The 16939-nt window shown below is 36.5% G+C and overlaps 3 protein-coding genes, 1 long non-coding RNA gene and 1 other non-coding gene across 5 annotated transcripts; 2 read left to right on the top strand and 3 right to left on the bottom strand.

The window, feature by feature from the left end:
• The first annotated feature begins 3079 nt into the window (after nucleotides 1–3079).
• LOC147536191 (isopentenyl-diphosphate Delta-isomerase I) lies at nucleotides 3080–7265 on the top strand. The gene is made up of 6 exons (XM_086644723.1): nucleotides 3080–3404; nucleotides 4277–4332; nucleotides 5296–5387; nucleotides 6055–6157; nucleotides 6287–6424; nucleotides 6758–7265. The coding sequence occupies exons 1-6, from the start codon at nucleotides 3343–3345 to the stop codon at nucleotides 7009–7011; spliced, it is 705 nt and encodes a 234-aa protein (XP_086500849.1). The 5' UTR covers nucleotides 3080–3342; the 3' UTR covers nucleotides 7012–7265.
• Nucleotides 7266–7815: 550 nt separating this feature from the next.
• Nucleotides 7816–11052, top strand: LOC147536190 (thioredoxin F-type, chloroplastic-like). The gene is made up of 3 exons (XM_086644724.1): nucleotides 7816–8284; nucleotides 10545–10644; nucleotides 10784–11052. The coding sequence occupies exons 1-3, from the start codon at nucleotides 7911–7913 to the stop codon at nucleotides 10916–10918; spliced, it is 609 nt and encodes a 202-aa protein (XP_086500850.1). The 5' UTR covers nucleotides 7816–7910; the 3' UTR covers nucleotides 10919–11052.
• Nucleotides 11053–11293: 241 nt separating this feature from the next.
• On the bottom strand, nucleotides 11294–12143 carry LOC147536189 (uncharacterized). The gene is made up of 2 exons (XR_015226378.1): nucleotides 11832–12143; nucleotides 11294–11701 (listed from the first exon to the last, which is right to left on the bottom strand). It is a non-coding gene; the product is annotated as an uncharacterized LOC147536189 (long non-coding RNA).
• A 318-nt stretch (nucleotides 12144–12461) lies between these two features.
• Nucleotides 12462–12535, bottom strand: TRNAV-AAC (transfer RNA valine (anticodon AAC)). The gene has a single exon. It is a non-coding gene; the product is annotated as a tRNA-Val (tRNA).
• A 655-nt stretch (nucleotides 12536–13190) lies between these two features.
• Nucleotides 13191–15270, bottom strand: LOC147536187 (large ribosomal subunit protein uL14x/uL14z/uL14y). The gene is made up of 4 exons (XM_086642006.1): nucleotides 15098–15270; nucleotides 14699–14983; nucleotides 13686–13727; nucleotides 13191–13471 (listed from the first exon to the last, which is right to left on the bottom strand). The coding sequence occupies exons 1-4, from the start codon at nucleotides 15105–15107 to the stop codon at nucleotides 13389–13391; spliced, it is 420 nt and encodes a 139-aa protein (XP_086498132.1). The 5' UTR covers nucleotides 15108–15270; the 3' UTR covers nucleotides 13191–13388.
• Nucleotides 15271–16939: the final 1669 nt, after the last annotated feature.

The raw sequence follows: 16939 nt of genomic DNA, 5'->3' as shown, positions 1-16939 counted from the left end.
TTTCCTTGATCAATGAGTCTCCATTGCATCTCGTTGAATTTTTCATAGACTCTTTTAGACAAGTGTTGTTCGATGACAAAAACCTTATCTTCGTCATGGACTTCTTGGTTTATAAACCAATCTTCCATCTGTTGAATCCAAAAATCTATATGATATTGATAATCAAACATAGGAATTTTGGAATCGACATTAATTTTGTTTTGATCTTTTCGATCAACATAGAGTTGTTGTGCATCTCTTAAAGGATCCCAACCTAAACGCGGAAGATTATTCCAACATTCAAGATGAGAAGCATTTAAAAAAAAATTATCTGTTCCCAGATTCTTAAAGCTCTGAATACCAGCTGATTTAGATTGTTGCGGAAGCGTAAAAGTAATGGAATCCACCATTATTAATAAACTAAACTAACGAAATAAAACTGATAAAATAACGATAAACAATAAACTTGATTAATAATAAACTTGGTTGATAATATTCTCTGATCTGGTTAACAAAGACAAACTAGACTTCTCTTATATAGAGATTGTACTTTCCTAGATAGACTCAAATAAGGAAATAAGATAACTACTAATAATACTTTCCTTGATTGCTAAGACTCATAATTATGGAAACCCTAAATACTTAATTATAGAAACTACGCTAATGTAGCTTCTTAACCGTGAGGCCCACTATCACCATGGCCGTGAGGCACAATAGGAAGATGGTCTCCATCAGTAAATGTATGTGATATGATACTTATGTGGCGCTCGGTCCCATGTGATTTGCTTATAAACTTGATCTCTTAGTCGAACCAATCACGTTTTTTTTTTACTTTATAAATTCTAGTTATTTCATTCTGTTAAAAACTGCTTCTATCGTAATTCAGTTTGGATATGTCAGTTTAGATAATAACTGAATACCGTTGAATATCATTAGTTCATTATTTTGGAATTGGGTTTCTAATTTTGTGCACCCATATAATTCCCTGAGTGCTTCTAAAGGCACCGAGCCAAAGGTTGTTAGCATCCATGTCTGTTAGCACCAGGCCCAACCGCTCCTTTCTCTATTAACACCGTCCAACTATGTAGGCATCGGTCCCTTTGAAGGTCTATTCGGACCGCCAATGGAGGTCTGCGAACAGACCTTCAATGGGTTTGTTCCAGACCTCCATTGGAGGTCCGAACAGACCCATTGAAGGTCTGGTCGGACCTTTAATGGAGGTCTCCTCTCTCTCTCTAGATCAGATCTAGAGAGAGAAAGGAGAAGGAAAAAAAAAATTATGGTTGAAGGTCGCCGGCCGGAAATTGGCCGGCCGGCGACCTTCACCGGTGAAGACGACGAGGTGGCGAATACATGAGGTGTTAGAAAATATTCCCCATAAAATATGTTTCCCCGGAAAATTTTCAAAATTCTACATATTCCCTTTAAAATTTCACACCCCGAAAACTATTTAGCTTTCCCCAAAGCGTTGGCCATTAATGATGAAGTCATATCTTTTAATGAAAGTTGCCGGAGGTGAGTATCTAGTCAAATGTGAGTGCATATTGTAAAATGGTGTGTGCCTATAAAATTTCAGCTTTACTAGCTCACCTCTGTATGGCCATATTTTAGGAGGCTCTCCCCGACCATCTTCATTAGGCTCGATCTGACTCACCAAGTTAACACAGCATATGCGAGACTCGGCATAAATGACCAAGAGATTTCCAAGTAAGTGAACTCACGACACAGTGTTTATTTTATGGGACGCTTGGCCCAAAAAAGTAGGTTGATAACCCTAGCCTAGCCGACCCAGATTGCCCAAGTATGTTCGAATATTGGCTTACCAAGGCCAACTACGTCTGTCATCGACATATGGTCGGACCATCTTTTCACCTCAAGTGACATTTTTTTATAGACTAATGTTGTGGGGCAGTTTGTATAGCTTTCCAGGTGTGTTCAATATATCATGAATTTCCACCTCTACCAAGAATTGAACTTGCGTTTCCAAGCAAATGCGCTACTGTTAGGGCAAGATATGTCGTAAAGACAGTTTTATAGCAGTTTCAATATATCAAGGATCTCCAACTCCACCTAAAATTTGACTTGTGACTTCCAAAATTTTGAAGTAAATGCACTACTGTTAAAGAACAAACAATTTTGAAGCAGAATCCTAAGTACGGTATGTTTAGAAGACAATTTTGTGGCATGTTCTGTTATGACGAAGAACAAACAACCAGAAGAAGCAGTAAAGAAAGTAAACAATCACATAGATATCTCTAGGGTTTATTAGACCTACTCCACGGCGAATAATGGCGCGGTGATTCCATTTTGAATGAAGACACAAGTAACAAAGATATCTCTAGGGTTTCAATTTATATAGCTTACTAAAACCTAATCTCACTGCCTTACCGCCTCTCTGTCTAATTCCACGGTATATGGATGGATATCCATTATAAATAGAAGTCATGTCTCTCAAACGACGAAAATCAACCCTGCTTTGGTAACCTTGAAGATCAGCCTTGAATATCATCCCCTGATAGATTGAGCAAACGTAAGTTAAATGGGTCGGGCCAAAAGTTTCGTGTCTGAAAACAATTCCATGGGTTGCAAGCCGGATTGAATATCGACTCATATTCAAGACACTTTCAACAATTTCAGTATATTATTGATTTCTATCACTACCGAAAATCAAACATATGATATCCATATTTTCCAAGCAAATGAACTAATGGTGTGTTTGGTTGCAGGATTCCTAAGTAAGGATTCCTATCAAAAGTGGAATTTGGTAGGAACCATGAATCCTTGGTCTGTTTGGCTATCTTGAATCCTAAGGATTCCTAATTCCAAAATTTGTATTGGACCAAAATCCCACCCTACCCCTAGGATTTGCTAGGATTTTGGATTAATGAACTTAAATTTCAAACTTAAAATTAACAAAAAAATATTTCTTTCTACAAAATCATTATTTTTTTTCAAAATCATTATTTTTTTCAAAAATCATATTTTTTTTAAAGACGTTTAAAAATACTCAAATAAGACTAGGACAACACCTAAGAATCCTGTGATTTATTATTATTTGTGTAGGAGTACTTGGATTCACGATTCCGCGGATTTATGATTCGGCCATCCAAACACATATAAGGCTAGGACAACACCTACACAAATACACTATTGCCTTTTTTATTTTTTTGAAAGGAGGAATCGAGAGGAAAGAAGAGAGAGATTCAAAGTTGTGTCCGATTCTGATCTAAAACGAATGGAGTATAAAATAATTCCCTCCCCAGTCAAGAACATAAAAAATTCCATAACTTGACCAAACTCTTCTCTTCCCTCTCTCTCTCATTTTTCTCCGTCTTTCTGTTCTAAATTCTTGCCTCTGCTACGATGGGTGAAGTTACTGATTCAGCCATGGATGCCGTTCAGAAACGTCTCATGTTCGAAGACGAGTCAGTTTTCCTCTCTCTCTCTCTAGCTTCGTTTTTATGTTTTCATATGCTCTTGATGTTTCTTATTTTTCGATCAAATTACTGATTTATTCCTGGTGATATTCATCGTTTACTGTTTTATCTAAACGAATCAAATGCTTACGGTGAACTAGTTGTATTTGTAATTGATTCGTTTGATTTGATTTTCTTCTGGATCTTATCTTCTTTCCTTTAGATGCTAATGTTGTTTCTCTCTCTCAAATTATTAGTATTCTCATTAAGAATCGATTGTTTATGGTGATTAGTTTGTACAAGAAATGAATTGATTCGATAGATTTAGTCTTTTTTTTTTTTTGAGATCTAATCTTGTTTTTGTTAGATGTTAATGGTGTTGCTTATTAGTTTCTCTATATAGAGGAAGAGATCGGAGTTGCTTTTAGTTTACGTTTTTGATTTTTCAGATATCTATTCAACTTTAGATTTGTGGTTGTTTCAGATTCAGTTTTGTTATTTTGCTTTTGATCTGAATGGAAATGTTTCTTCTGTGTTTTTTCATTCTTATAATCTTTCATTTATGGATATTTTCAAGTTCTTAATATTGAGAATAAACTCTCTTATTGCTCTTGTTTTGAAATCTATCATGAACTAGTGAGCTAAAATCACATGGAAACATATTAGGAAGTCATATAAGTGTCGGGTCGATTACGAAATGACAAGAACACGGAGAATGACCGTAGTCCAAGGCTCCAAAGTTGCTTTCATTGGTTCAACAAGTCTGGTTAAGTTTGTTCATTGGAGTCATTACTCTAGTACTAAATTTTGGAAGTGTATCTTATTTATAATTGAATTGTTTCAAATTGTGCACCGGTTTTACGTATGTTGCACGCTTGCAGATGCATTTTGGTGGATGAGAACGATAACGTTGTTGGACATGACTCGAAATACAATTGTAAGTGGTTTTCTCGTATTGAATCTGTACTGAAAAAAGCTCACCTGACTTTCTTTAATAGCTTGAATACTTCTTTTATTTTCAATCTATCATTGTTTTCAAGTAAGTTGGGTTATTGGATTTGATCTCATTATCATTTATTGCGTTATTACTTAATCATTTCAAATCACCTTTTTCCAGCATTACCCAGACTCTTCTCTTCTTCTAGGTATTTAGTGTAGATAGTAACCTTCCTTTGTTTGAACTTACTAGTAATATTGATGGTTCGAAGAATTATAAACCTAAAAAGTTCAATGAGTTTCGTTAAAAGTTTTAGATGACTATACTGTATGTTGTATATTTATGTTCAATAAGTTCTAAGTTAGTCATTGGAGCATTCAATCAGTTGAAGGAGCACATCAATCAAGATGGCTTATATAATACTAAATCTATAAGGTTGAGTATATTTTAGTGTAAATAATTTCTTTGAGGTTGAACCCATTCTTTTGTTCCATTAATATGTTCAAAATTTGGTACCTTTAGTCGATTGATAGGTAATGGACCAACAGATCTTACGTCCCAAACCAACCAACAACCAAGTCCTCAACTCCTCATAATCCAAATTCTCACTAATGAGCATATTATGTTCTTGCTGTCTGTTGCTTGCTGAAAGAGAGTTTTCTTTTCCCTTCTCCGAGGGTTAGCTCAGTCCTTGTTTTTTTCTTAGCTTTAGTGTATTATTTTTGTGCATTTCGGCCTTCTCGACTAAAACTTTTGCCTTCTTTTAACAAAAGGGTGTAATATTTTTGAAGTACGTTTTTATGTCTGCATATGAAATTTCAGTAGTATTTTCTCGATAGCAATTGTACCTAGCGCACAAATTTAGTCTCACTTTATTGCGCATAAGATATAACAACTACTTCTTGAATCCAAGTATATGACTTTGATTTGTTAATTCCTGGTTTTCCTACAACTACCGTGCAGGTCATTTGATGGAAAACATCGAAGCTAAGAATTTATTACATAGAGCTTTCAGTGTCTTTCTGTTCAACTCAAAATATGAATTACTCCTCCAGGTATGTTACACACACACACACACACACTCACTGACACCCATATAAATTGCTCTGCTGCTTATAGCATTGATACTGGTATTACAATTTGCTGCATGACTGAATTTCGTTGAACTACTCCAATAATTTTTGTTACGAGACTACGAGAGAAGAAGTAATCTGTTGCTATTGTGAAAATACCATTGCTCTTAAATAAGCAATCATGTTTTATTTTACCAAACACTTTTGGCTAATTATTTTGGAGGTACTTTGTCATACTCAAAAAAATAATACCTCGTCCTCTATGCAAGCAACGTAAAACGAGATTAAAATGTCTCTAAGTTGCAGAAGAACTGAAGAAGCTACCCTTTTCCACTTTATTTTGTTTGTTACGCATAGTATATCTAAATGTAGTTGTGAATCTTGATTCTAATTTTTAGTCCATTGCCTCCAATTCATTGCTTGCAGTAGGTAATTTTATTCTAGAGTTTAGATAATTATATGTAGCACTGCTAGTCCTTTTTAACATGTTTTGTCGTGTCTGGTATGGATAATCGTATCACAGTCACTTCAATGTGTATAAATTGTTTGTTCAGAATTGTGTTAGTTCTATAAAGTACTACTCCATGTTAATGTTATTTTTAGTATAATGTAATTACTACTGACTGCTACTCTCTGTCAACCCTGATAGCAACGATCTGCAACTAAAGTAACATTCCCCTTGGTATGGACAAACACTTGTTGCAGCCATCCCCTTTATCGTGATTCCGAACTGATACAGGAGAACTACCTTGGTACTTCTCTCATTCCATAGTCAATATATTTCTTTTCTTTTTTTTGTTCTGATCGTTATTATTAGTTTTCAGCTAGATATATGTTTTCAGTGAAGTGATATTATTAGTACTGTTTCTTTCTGTAAAAAGGTGTAAGAAATGCTGCCCAAAGGAAGCTGTTGGATGAACTAGGTATTCCAGCAGAAGATGTGCCCGTCGACGAGTTCTTCCCCCTCGGACGTATGCTGTACAAGGCACCATCTGATGGAAAATGGGGTGAACATGAATGTATGAGTAACAACCCTTCCTCCATTTTTTTTCTCTCAGTCTAATATTTTCTGTAAGTATTAGTATTAAATTCGTTCACATCTAACTCAAAACCAATTAGTAATGACAGAGAATGGCCTAGACTTTATATACTTGGTCATGAAACTCCCTTTATTGATGTGGGCCTATTCTCACACACCCACTAGCTCGATGCAATCGTTCAGCCTGACAGTTTGTTTTTATTGAGTGTCGTGGGGGCCCTGTAGTGTAACACATGGGTCTATCACGTGCGGGCCTTGTTCTGATACCATATTAAGAAATTATGTTGATGTCGTCTTAAACTTGATTTTGCAGTGGATTACCTACTATTTATTGTAAAAGACGTGAATGTTCATCCAAACCCAGACGAAGTAGCAGACATTAAGTATGTCACTCAAGACGAGTTAAAAGAGTTGCTTAGGAAAGCAGACGCTGGTGAAGAAGGTCTGAAACTATCACCTTGGTTTAGGCTCGTAGTCGATAACTTCTTGTTCAAATGGTGGGATCATGTCAAAGAAGGAACACTTCATGAAGCTGCTGACATGAAAACAATTCATAAATTGGGTTAAGACACTCATGGACAACGCTGATGTTTTCAATGGAACTACGGATTTCGAATGGTTTGTTGATATCATTTTAGTTGTTGGTAATTCTTATGCTGTTGTTGTTTAAACAGTTCCAAGGGTTTGGATGTCTTTAGTTTAACATGCTTTGGGTTCAATCTGTGTGTTGGGATCATAGGGAAAAGGGTTAACTACAAACCCTCATATTCCAAGTTTGTATGGTGACTTTCATATTACTACCAGTAGATTGTTTGCCTTAACCCTCCTATGACTAGTAGAATTAAAAATGGTTAAGTTTTCTCCCTAGAATTTTATTTACCATTTGTCCTTTTTTTTTGGTCTTTTTCTTTATAAGGACAACTTATTGTGAAAAAATAATGAATAGACAATTTTGGAAGGCTTCTCCTCTGTCGACAGCAATGGAGTAGAAGAGATGGAGACGAAGATACGAGAAGGTAGAGAGGAGTGTGACAAAGCCATATGGGTTTCGATACCCTGTGGTTTGATCACTCCGTCTCTCTTTTCACTCATCTTCATGTTCATCCACGCCGTCCCATGTTCATGTTCATGTTCTTGTCAAAGTGAGTGAGCTTAGTTATGGGCTTACAAAAAGTGGAGCCCATAAAAGCAACAAGGCCTAGTTTGACTAGTTTAGGCCCATTTACACAACCAAGGTGACAAACAAAGATAACGTATCTCCCATTTTCTATGGACCAAACTCAAAAGACAAGAAACATTCTCAAAAGACAAAAATACCCTAAGATATACCAAAACAAACCGAATAAACAAGGGTATTATAGTACTTTTGTTGTAACAACCGATTCCTCTTTCTTACCCACATTTTTGGCTGCAAAATTGGTTTGTCTGCTACTTCATGCTCTTCAACTGATACCTAGGGTTAAGTGATGATAATGGCGCTTCAAGTTTCTCTCTCTTCTTCATCTTCTTCTATACTTTCCAGTTCTTCTGTTACTTCCGGTGGTGGCGGCGGAGGTGGTGGTGGTTTGTGGTTGTCTCTGAGTCATCAAAATGTTCAAGTAGTACCGGATCAATTCCGACGATCTTATTCTAGGGTTTGTGGAACTGGAATGATGAATTCGAGGAATTTGGAAGAAAGAAAGAGAGGAGAAATTAGGTTATTTTGTAGTTTGGAATCGAGCTTGGAGACGGCGGCAGGTCCGGTGGTTGGACAAGTGACAGAGGTTAATCAGGATACATTTTGGCCTCTTGTTAATGCTTCCGGCGATAAGGTTGTTGTTCTCGACATGTACACTCAATGGTACCTAATCTCTCTTTCTATCTCTCTAGGATTATGTTTATGTGGTTGAATTTATTTGTTTTTCTGACTCATCTGAATCTGAATTATCTGACTTAAATAAATGGACCTAAAACAACCCAATTCAAACAATTACAAGAGACAGCTGAAAAACATTCTGAAATCTGACTAATGTCGATACTGATTACAATGGAGAGTAGCCTTAGCCCACGTGGGACTATCCTCATATGTCAGCTCGGGTGTGGCATATTTTTTTTAGCCGAATACGTGTGTTGTTGTTGATTAGCATGAATCATGTGTGACTTTTGGACCTATCACGTGTGGTTCTTGCTCTACTACCATGTTCATCTTTGATCAACTGAGGTTGTGTTTGTTTTTTCGTTGACGTCTGAATCTGAATTAGCTGAATCTGAATTGTCTGAACTGAATTGGTTGAATCTGAAAAATCTGAATTAATTTAAAAGTTAGGTGTTTGTTTTTAAAATCTGAATTAATGAATCTGAATTACTATTTTGACTATAATACCCCTCACTTATGTATTTCACCAAACAGACCCTAACATTATCCTAAATAAAATGCTAAAAACCCTAGCCTTTTAAATCTTTCTCCTCTCAAACAGTAGCATATCAGCCTCCATCGATGGCAATATCTCTCGCCGGCAATATTTCTAGAAAGCTAGTGAGAGAAAGTTCCTCTCTCTCTTCTTCTTTTCTCTCACTCACTCTCTCTCTCTCACTCTCTCACTCTCTCTCTCTCTCACTCTCTCTCTCTCACTCTCTCTCTCCCTCCCTTTCTACTCAAGCGAAGGTTTGGAAGTTTAGGGTTCACAAATGTCTGAAGATGTTGGTTATGTGTTGTGGTGGTGGTGGTGGTCGTGGTGTGGTTTTCTCGGCGGTGGTGCTGTTGGTTTTGTGGGTGATGGTGTTGTTGGTTTGGTGGTTGGTGGTGTTGTTGGTTTGGTGGGTGGTGGTGCTGTTGGGTTTGCCGGAGGTGGGGTGGTGGTGCTGTTGGGTTTGCCGGAGGTAGGGTGGTGGTGTTGTTGGTTTGGTGGGTGGTGGTGCTGTTGGGTTTGCCGGAGGTGGGGTGGTGGTGCTGTTGGGTTTGCAGGAGGTAGGGTGGTGGTGTTGTTGGTTTGGTGGGTGGTGGTGCTATTGGGTTTGCCGGAGGTGGGGTGGTGGTGTTGTTGGGTTTGCCGCAGGTAGGGTGGTGCTGTTTCTTTTTTATGTGTTGGTCGTGGTGGTGGTGGTGGTGGTTCTGGTGGTTTTGCCGGTGGTGGTGTCCTCTGCCGATGGTGGCTTTTGGTGGGTTGAAACAAAAAAAAATTAAAATAGAAGGGCAGAAACGTCATTTTGCATATTTCAGAAACTATTCCACTTTTTCAGACTTGTTTTGAAGTCTGAAATATTTGGAGTTTTTTTCAGTCAATTCAGACTTTGACCAAATTCAGCCAAACTTTCAGATTTTCCTAAATTCAAAAACAAACATCTGAAATCTGAATTGGAACCCAATTCAGATTTCAGATCTGGAAAAAATGAAAAACAAACAGCACCTGAGTTTTTTTTTCGCTGAAACGTGCTCACACATGTCCTACATTCTTTTACAGTTCAATGGGTATTTCGTCCAAATAATTAGGTATCTTGTGTTTTCTTACACATAATCATGTCAAAGTATATAATGCTCGGTGTAAAAATTTGAAAGTATATCATCTAAAATCAAGCATGATAAAAAAAATGTATGCAACCTTGTCATTTGAACTAATTATGTTTTTTTTTTTTTTTTGTTGAAATAACTAATTATGTTTGATAATCGTTGGCATGTTAGTCCCTAGTATACTTATATATATTGCAAATGAGGACAATGTGCGGTATCAACCTTTCGGTTCACTGCCTCACTAAGATACTGTTTGTTTTTTCTTCTAAGGAAGATCTAAAATCTGACTAGAGGTCTGAATTGACCTGAGACAGATTTCAGATTGTTTCTTATGCCTGATTTGTGATGTCTTACTCGTCTACACAGCTGCTTTGGGCCCAATTGAGTGTTAGATTTCGATGAGTCAGATTCAGATAAGGAGAAGAAATATAAAACAAAACCACCCAACTTTGGAAGTGCTTTGCTTAAAGAAGAAAAACACTTTTAAATGACACTAAGCAATAAAATAGAAAACTTCTTTGATTTTCTAATCGATTTCAGAAACTGTTTTTCTTGCCTATATACAGTTGCAGCTTACTCTGATTTCTACGTTTTATTTTCGAACTCATTGAAGGTGTGGCCCATGTAAAATTATGGCTCCAAAGTTTCAACAATTAGCTGAAAAGTATCTTGACGTTGTATTTATGAAGCTCGACTGCAACAAAGATAACAAGGTTTGTGTTTAAAACTCCCGCTACTATTCATACCATCATTCTGTATATAGACGCAACCGAATTGTTGTCTATCATGCTATTTGGTTTTCTCAACTTCTTATATATGTTACTCGTAGTTGATATGTTCATTTGATTGCAGGCATTGGCAAAGGAATTAGGGCTAAAAGTGGTACCTACTTTCAAGATACTCAAGGATGGGAAGGTTGTAAAACAAGTCACAGGGTCCAAGTTTGATGATCTTGTTGCTGTCATTGATGCTGTAAAATCTAGTTGATGAGAATTTCATTTTTCATTCACTCAAAAAAGAACTTCACATTTATGTTCATATTCATATAAATATTTATCAAGTGTTTATAAGGAATGCCCAAATAAGCAATTCTAGTTAATTACATAAATATTGGTGGGTAATAGCTTTGTGGATCTCTTAAAGCAAATCTTGTGGTCCTCCAATACTCATCCACAAATCCTAAACCCTAGAATTTAGGTTGCTAAGATTCATATAATGAGGAACCCTAATTCCTAATTATAGGAAATGAGATTAGATAGGGTTTAATGCACTTTCCCAACTACCTATTCTCTTACCCACCACCATTCATCATAATTACAAAATATACTAATGAAAATAGTCCCTATGGAAATAAAAGGAGAATCAATTGAAACCATCATTAGATAAATTATAATTAATAAAACTAAATAGAGATGAATTGAAAATACTAATCAAGATTAACAAATGTTCTCTTTTTTTTGTTTGCTTGTGTTCCATTACTTGATGCCCTTTCCTTAGAGAATCATTTTAGAGATGACAATCAAAACAATTACATGATATTGGAGTGAATGAGCAATAACCAAAGGGTCTGTTTGGTATGTTGCAAGTGATGGTAAAGCAACAAGGAGAAATAATGCAGATGTGTGGAGAACCACCACAACAATTGCAGATGCCACAAAACCTAAAGCTTCCAAGTCTTCTTCTAGTCTCATTCACCACCAATGAACCCATCATACTATGATCATAGTGATGATCAATCAATGGTACCATTGAATTGTTCTCCTCCAACCCCTTTTTCAACAAGAAATGTGAAAAAAATGAGACAATTTGATGTGTGTGTGTATGTGTGTGTGTGTGTGTGAGAGAGAGAGAGAGAGAGAGAGAGAGAGAGAGAGAGAGAGAGAGAGAGAGAGAGACTTACTTGAGAGAATGTTGCTAGGTTGAATGTGATTGTGGTCACCAAGAAAAAGAGGAAGAAATGAGTGTAAAGAGACTCTATTTTGAGATCCTCCATGGGTTTGAGAAGAAATTGAGGAATGGGGGACTTAGGGTTTGGTAGTGGTAGTGGGTGTTTGTATCAATGTATTGTGAAGTGGAATGTTACTAAAAGAAAGTAAAGTTTGAAATGAGGGTTTTGTCTATGAGCTTTTTATTTGTTTCTTAACCAAAAAAACTCATTTTTGGTAGGGTGGTGACATGTGATGTGTTACTATCCACTCCAAAGAGTGTGATTCCAACTTCCATGGTGGAGCTCAAGATCTTCTTTGAAAACTAGGTTTATCATAACAACAATGATGGAGCTACTCAAAATGCAAAAGAACACTAAACCGAAATAAAAATGAGTCGACCAAGTTGACAAGTCAACTCTCTTTAGTATGTTTTTTTTTTCAAAATTCAGTTTTTCCGTCCTACTAATTTTAATTTCAATGCTCCGCCAAGATATCCTGCACTAGTTACAAATGGTTTGAAGAAAGAAAGTAAAAAAAAATAGCTTTTAAATATACTTCTTTCTTTGGTCTTGTTTTACACAAAAACAATCAAAAAGTGAAAGTGGCTTCGCCCGGGTTCGAACCGGAGACCTTCAGTGTGTTAGACTGACGTGATAACCAACTACACCACGAAACCTTTGGTTGTAACTGAATATCATTGCAAAACTAGAACGAATGTTTAATCCACAAGAATCTGGTTAGTCATTTACCATCTTATCTACTTGGAAATTTTGATCACCTTGTTCTTTTTTGTCTTTGTTTGTTCTCTTCAAATGAATTATCCAACTCAAACTGATCGATGATAAATCCCTCGGATAAAACTAGTTTTTGAAATCTCACTCCAATCAAGTTCTGATTTGACAAAAACAAACATTTCAGACCTCAAAGAAACATACACAACCTGATGGACGTTCTTTGGAAGCAAGAACTAGGGACAAAAAAGGGATCTATAGATATGCTTTTGTTGTCAACAACTTTATGGATGAAGAAATTGGCTTTCGGATTTATGATCCATTAAGTTATAGCCAAAACTCACTCAACATGTAGGTTAGTGAAATGGAATCGCAAACTCACTCAACACGTAGGTTGGAAATCTCCCCTTGAAGACTAATTATAATCACATTCAGAACGTAATTCTTTAAGCATTCCAAGTTCATTTTCACTTTATTGCCCAAACAAATTCATGTGTTTCTTTAGGAATCAACGTTTAAACTTCTACCCAATTTCTTGCTCTTTCGGAGCAAACCACCTGAGCGGAAAAGCATTTCTTTAGACATAGCTATGGAACAAGATGAAAAAACTCGAAACCTCTATTCAGATAAAGGAGCAAACAATTTCCTGAGTAATAACATAAGGTTTAAGAGTGGCTAGCAAAATCTTAATGTGTTTTATCCCAAAGTAATTGACCAACAGAAGCAAAATCTTTCAAAACTAATTCAATACTAAGTTTAGACTTCGTTTTTCTCCGAACAAATTCACGGACGGTGTTCTTAAACAATGGCATTGGCTGCACTTGCGATCCTGGGCCATAGATCAGCACATTCCTTTCCGATCGGACCAGTAATAGCGGATCCTGAAAATAACCATACGATATATCACAAAATGAGTGCCATACCCATTGAATTCATGCCATCTACGATATCGCATTTCAAAATCTAAATTACACATGAACCCACTGCGTATCCAAAATCAATGGTCAAATGCGATATCGATATGATAGCTTGCTTTCACAACAAGAATCATAACATTGAACTTGAAATTAGAGAGAGAAAGAGAAAGATGCAAACCTTTCATTTCTCCCTTTGGGTTGACTATAACTCCAGCATTATCTGCAAATGAAACAAGGTTTGCCAGACAAATTAAAACAAGGAAACAAAATCGTATAAAAGTTGAACAAACAGACCAATAAATGTATACTTTGATATCATGTAAGGTATTGACATGATACAAAGCATACCAACCCCCATTCAAATCGTAAATGATAATACACATCGCAGAAAGTTCAACAAAAAATTAATCAAAAGAAAATGTCACACTTGATAAATGTACACTTTGATATCATGTAAGGTATTTACTGATTAGTGTTTCTCATCGTGGAGAAGGCATATCAGGAAAGAAAAGGCGGGAGGAAAGAAAACGATTTCATACATCCATGTTTTTATGAAGAATAACTTCTTAAATCGTACTAACATAGGTTATTTGTATGATTTCGTATTACTTAGGAAGATGAAAGAACCATTAAACTAATTAAGCCATAACAACCCTAAAATCCTATTAATGATTAATAAACCACAATCGAAAATCCTGGGTGAGAATAAAACGTTATGTAGTTAACCCGATTTGTAGAAATGAAATTTGTAGAAATGAAATGATACACAATCTATCTAACCCCTTTCCTTAGACATTACCCTAAGATTTTTCGATAAGCACTAACCAACGATCCTGGCAAGTTATAAACAACCATCTACATAATCAATTACAATAATAGACCAACATGACCTTAACATCAATTATCAAATTAGGGTTTCAAAGTAGAACAACTAACAATTGGTTGTGGTAAAAAGAGACAAACTACTATTGCCTAGAACAAATCATTTTCTACAAGATTAGGGTGTCAATTTGAACATAAATACAATGACAGTGCAAACTGCCTCCATCTAGTTAATCTACCATTCTCAAGCAATTCGATAATCAACATAAAACCCTAATCAGTATTCAACCCATTGAACATATCAAATTATGCATTTCAACATGATCAAGTAACAGAGAGAAAGAGAGAGGAATTAGGGTTTAGTTATACCTTCAAAGTACATAAAGACACCATCTTTACGGCGCCAAGCTTTACGTTGTCTAACAATGACAGCAGGCATGACCTTCTTCCTAAGATCTGGCTTTCCTTTCTTGACGGTAGCCATTACCATATCTCCAACACAAGCAGAAGGCAATCGATTGAGACGACCTTTAATACCCTTAACTGAAATGATGTAAAGATTCTTAGCTCCAGTGTTATCAGCACAGTTCACTGTTGCTGCAACTGGAAGACCTAGTGACATCCTGAACTTGCTTCCTGCTGTTCCTCCTCTACCTGTAAATCAATTAAACCCAACAACAAACAGTTTACAAAACGAAGGATCAATCAAACCCTAACCCTAGAGAGATAAAGTAGAAAGAGAGAAAGGGTAAGAGATAGAAAGTATACGCTTGGCCATTTTTGATGGATGAAGATCAGATGGTTTCTTCCTCCCTCTACTCGCTGTTGAACCTTCAAAGAGATTGACGATTTAGGGTTTTCTGAGGGGGACTTTTATAGTCCTGGGGTCGGACATCCGAGTGGGCTTGATGGGCCCAAAAGATTTTGGACAAATGGAACTTGGCAACTCCACTTGGGATCAAATTCTTATTAACACATATGGGGGCTTTTGACCAGCAATCAAGTGGTTATGGTGCGATAATGAGAAATAATCAAGAAGACGTCATCGTTGTAGCGGTGGCACGGACATCAAAGGTTTTAGTGATAACCCATGAAATACAGGGTGTCCGGCTGGCATTACTACTTGCAAATAAATTTAGAATTTTACGTGTTAAGATCGCCACTGACTCCTCATTGGTTGTTCAGATTTTAACAAATACCGAGAGTCATCCACCTTGGCAGATTGAACGGTACGTGAGATCAGGCTATGTGGCGCACTATGGAGGATTGCTCCATCACCCATGTGTATCGTGAAATAAATCAAGCAGCCGACCATCTATTGAAAATGAAATCGGATTCGGGATATGTGGAACTAGAATCGAATATATTGCCGCTTGAACTAGAGAAGATTGTGAAGGAAGATAAGCAGGGAACAATAAGAGTTAGACATAAGTGAATTTTAGGTTGTTTAGAGAATTTTTTTGGTTTTGCTGTTTCTTTCCTTTGTTAAGTTTGAAGTTCATTTTCATTAGTTTAACGCAACCTATGTTTTTGGAGAAACAAGAAAAATTTGTGGAGAAAATGATATAAACCCAAAATACTCTCCAAACACACTTCTTTGCCTCTTTTCTCTTTCTCCCTCTTCTCTCTTCCTCTCCCTTTCTCTATCATTCTGTTTCTAAATTCTAGCGAAGGGAATGATCTCTTCGCACTGAACCTTTGTCTGATTTTTTAGAGGAAGGCTTGTATGAAAAACCAAACTGCTTCGCCTGAAGAGCTGTACGAAGTAGAAAAAAATATTATAATGACAACAATACGTTAAGTAAAAACATTAATGCATGAATGATTAAAACCCAGTTCATCCAAAAAAAAAAGAATGGTTAAAACCCAATGCTACACGAAAACATTAATGCATGAACGATTAAAACCCAATACGTTAAGTAAAATATTATATCGACAGAAATACGTTGAAGAATATTCATATAACAAATAAGTATGACTTGAAAAATCCAATGCTACACGAAAATCCTATACCTTTTGCATATGAATATTAGGACCTAAGGGGCCATCGGCTGGGTGCCCTATTGTATTTTGGAAAATAAATTGGGGACTCCCTAGGGATACTCCCCCTCACATGACAAGGCCATTTTACTCTTTTCAATTTGACAAAACTATGAAAAGACCACAATGCCCAGGGAGTCCCCCTATCATTATTGTTGTATTTTAGTAGCTAAGAGAGAGATGAAAAAAAGAGATATAAAGAGAAGAAAAAAGAAAAATTAAGACAATAGTAGAGAGAGAAAAGAAACGAAGACATGGAAACAAAATTAGATAAAAATATAAAAGAAAATAAATAGATAAAGAGATTGAGAGGCCTCTAGAATAGTTATAACGTGGGCTTGGGCTGGGTGCCCTTAGGTATCATATCTTATGAAATATTTGAAAAACAAAATTTTAAGTAGTGATTGAAGGGTTTTGAACCCGAGACCTATTGTGCGCATGGGTGACTCAGCTACAGGCTTCCACCGTTTAGTATCCAAGTCTAATATTATTATACAAGTATTCTTTAACATTACTAAAATGAGGCCCTAAGATGGAGGGGGGCCGGTGCGACCGCACCGGTTGCAACCC

Source organism: Eschscholzia californica, unplaced genomic scaffold, assembly GCF_041429995.1.
Source record: "Eschscholzia californica isolate CP2 unplaced genomic scaffold, dmEscCali1.0.p SCAF_5, whole genome shotgun sequence".
NCBI classification, from domain to species: Eukaryota; Viridiplantae; Streptophyta; class Magnoliopsida; order Ranunculales; family Papaveraceae; genus Eschscholzia; species Eschscholzia californica.
This window is presented reverse-complemented; position numbering and strand designations above follow the sequence as displayed.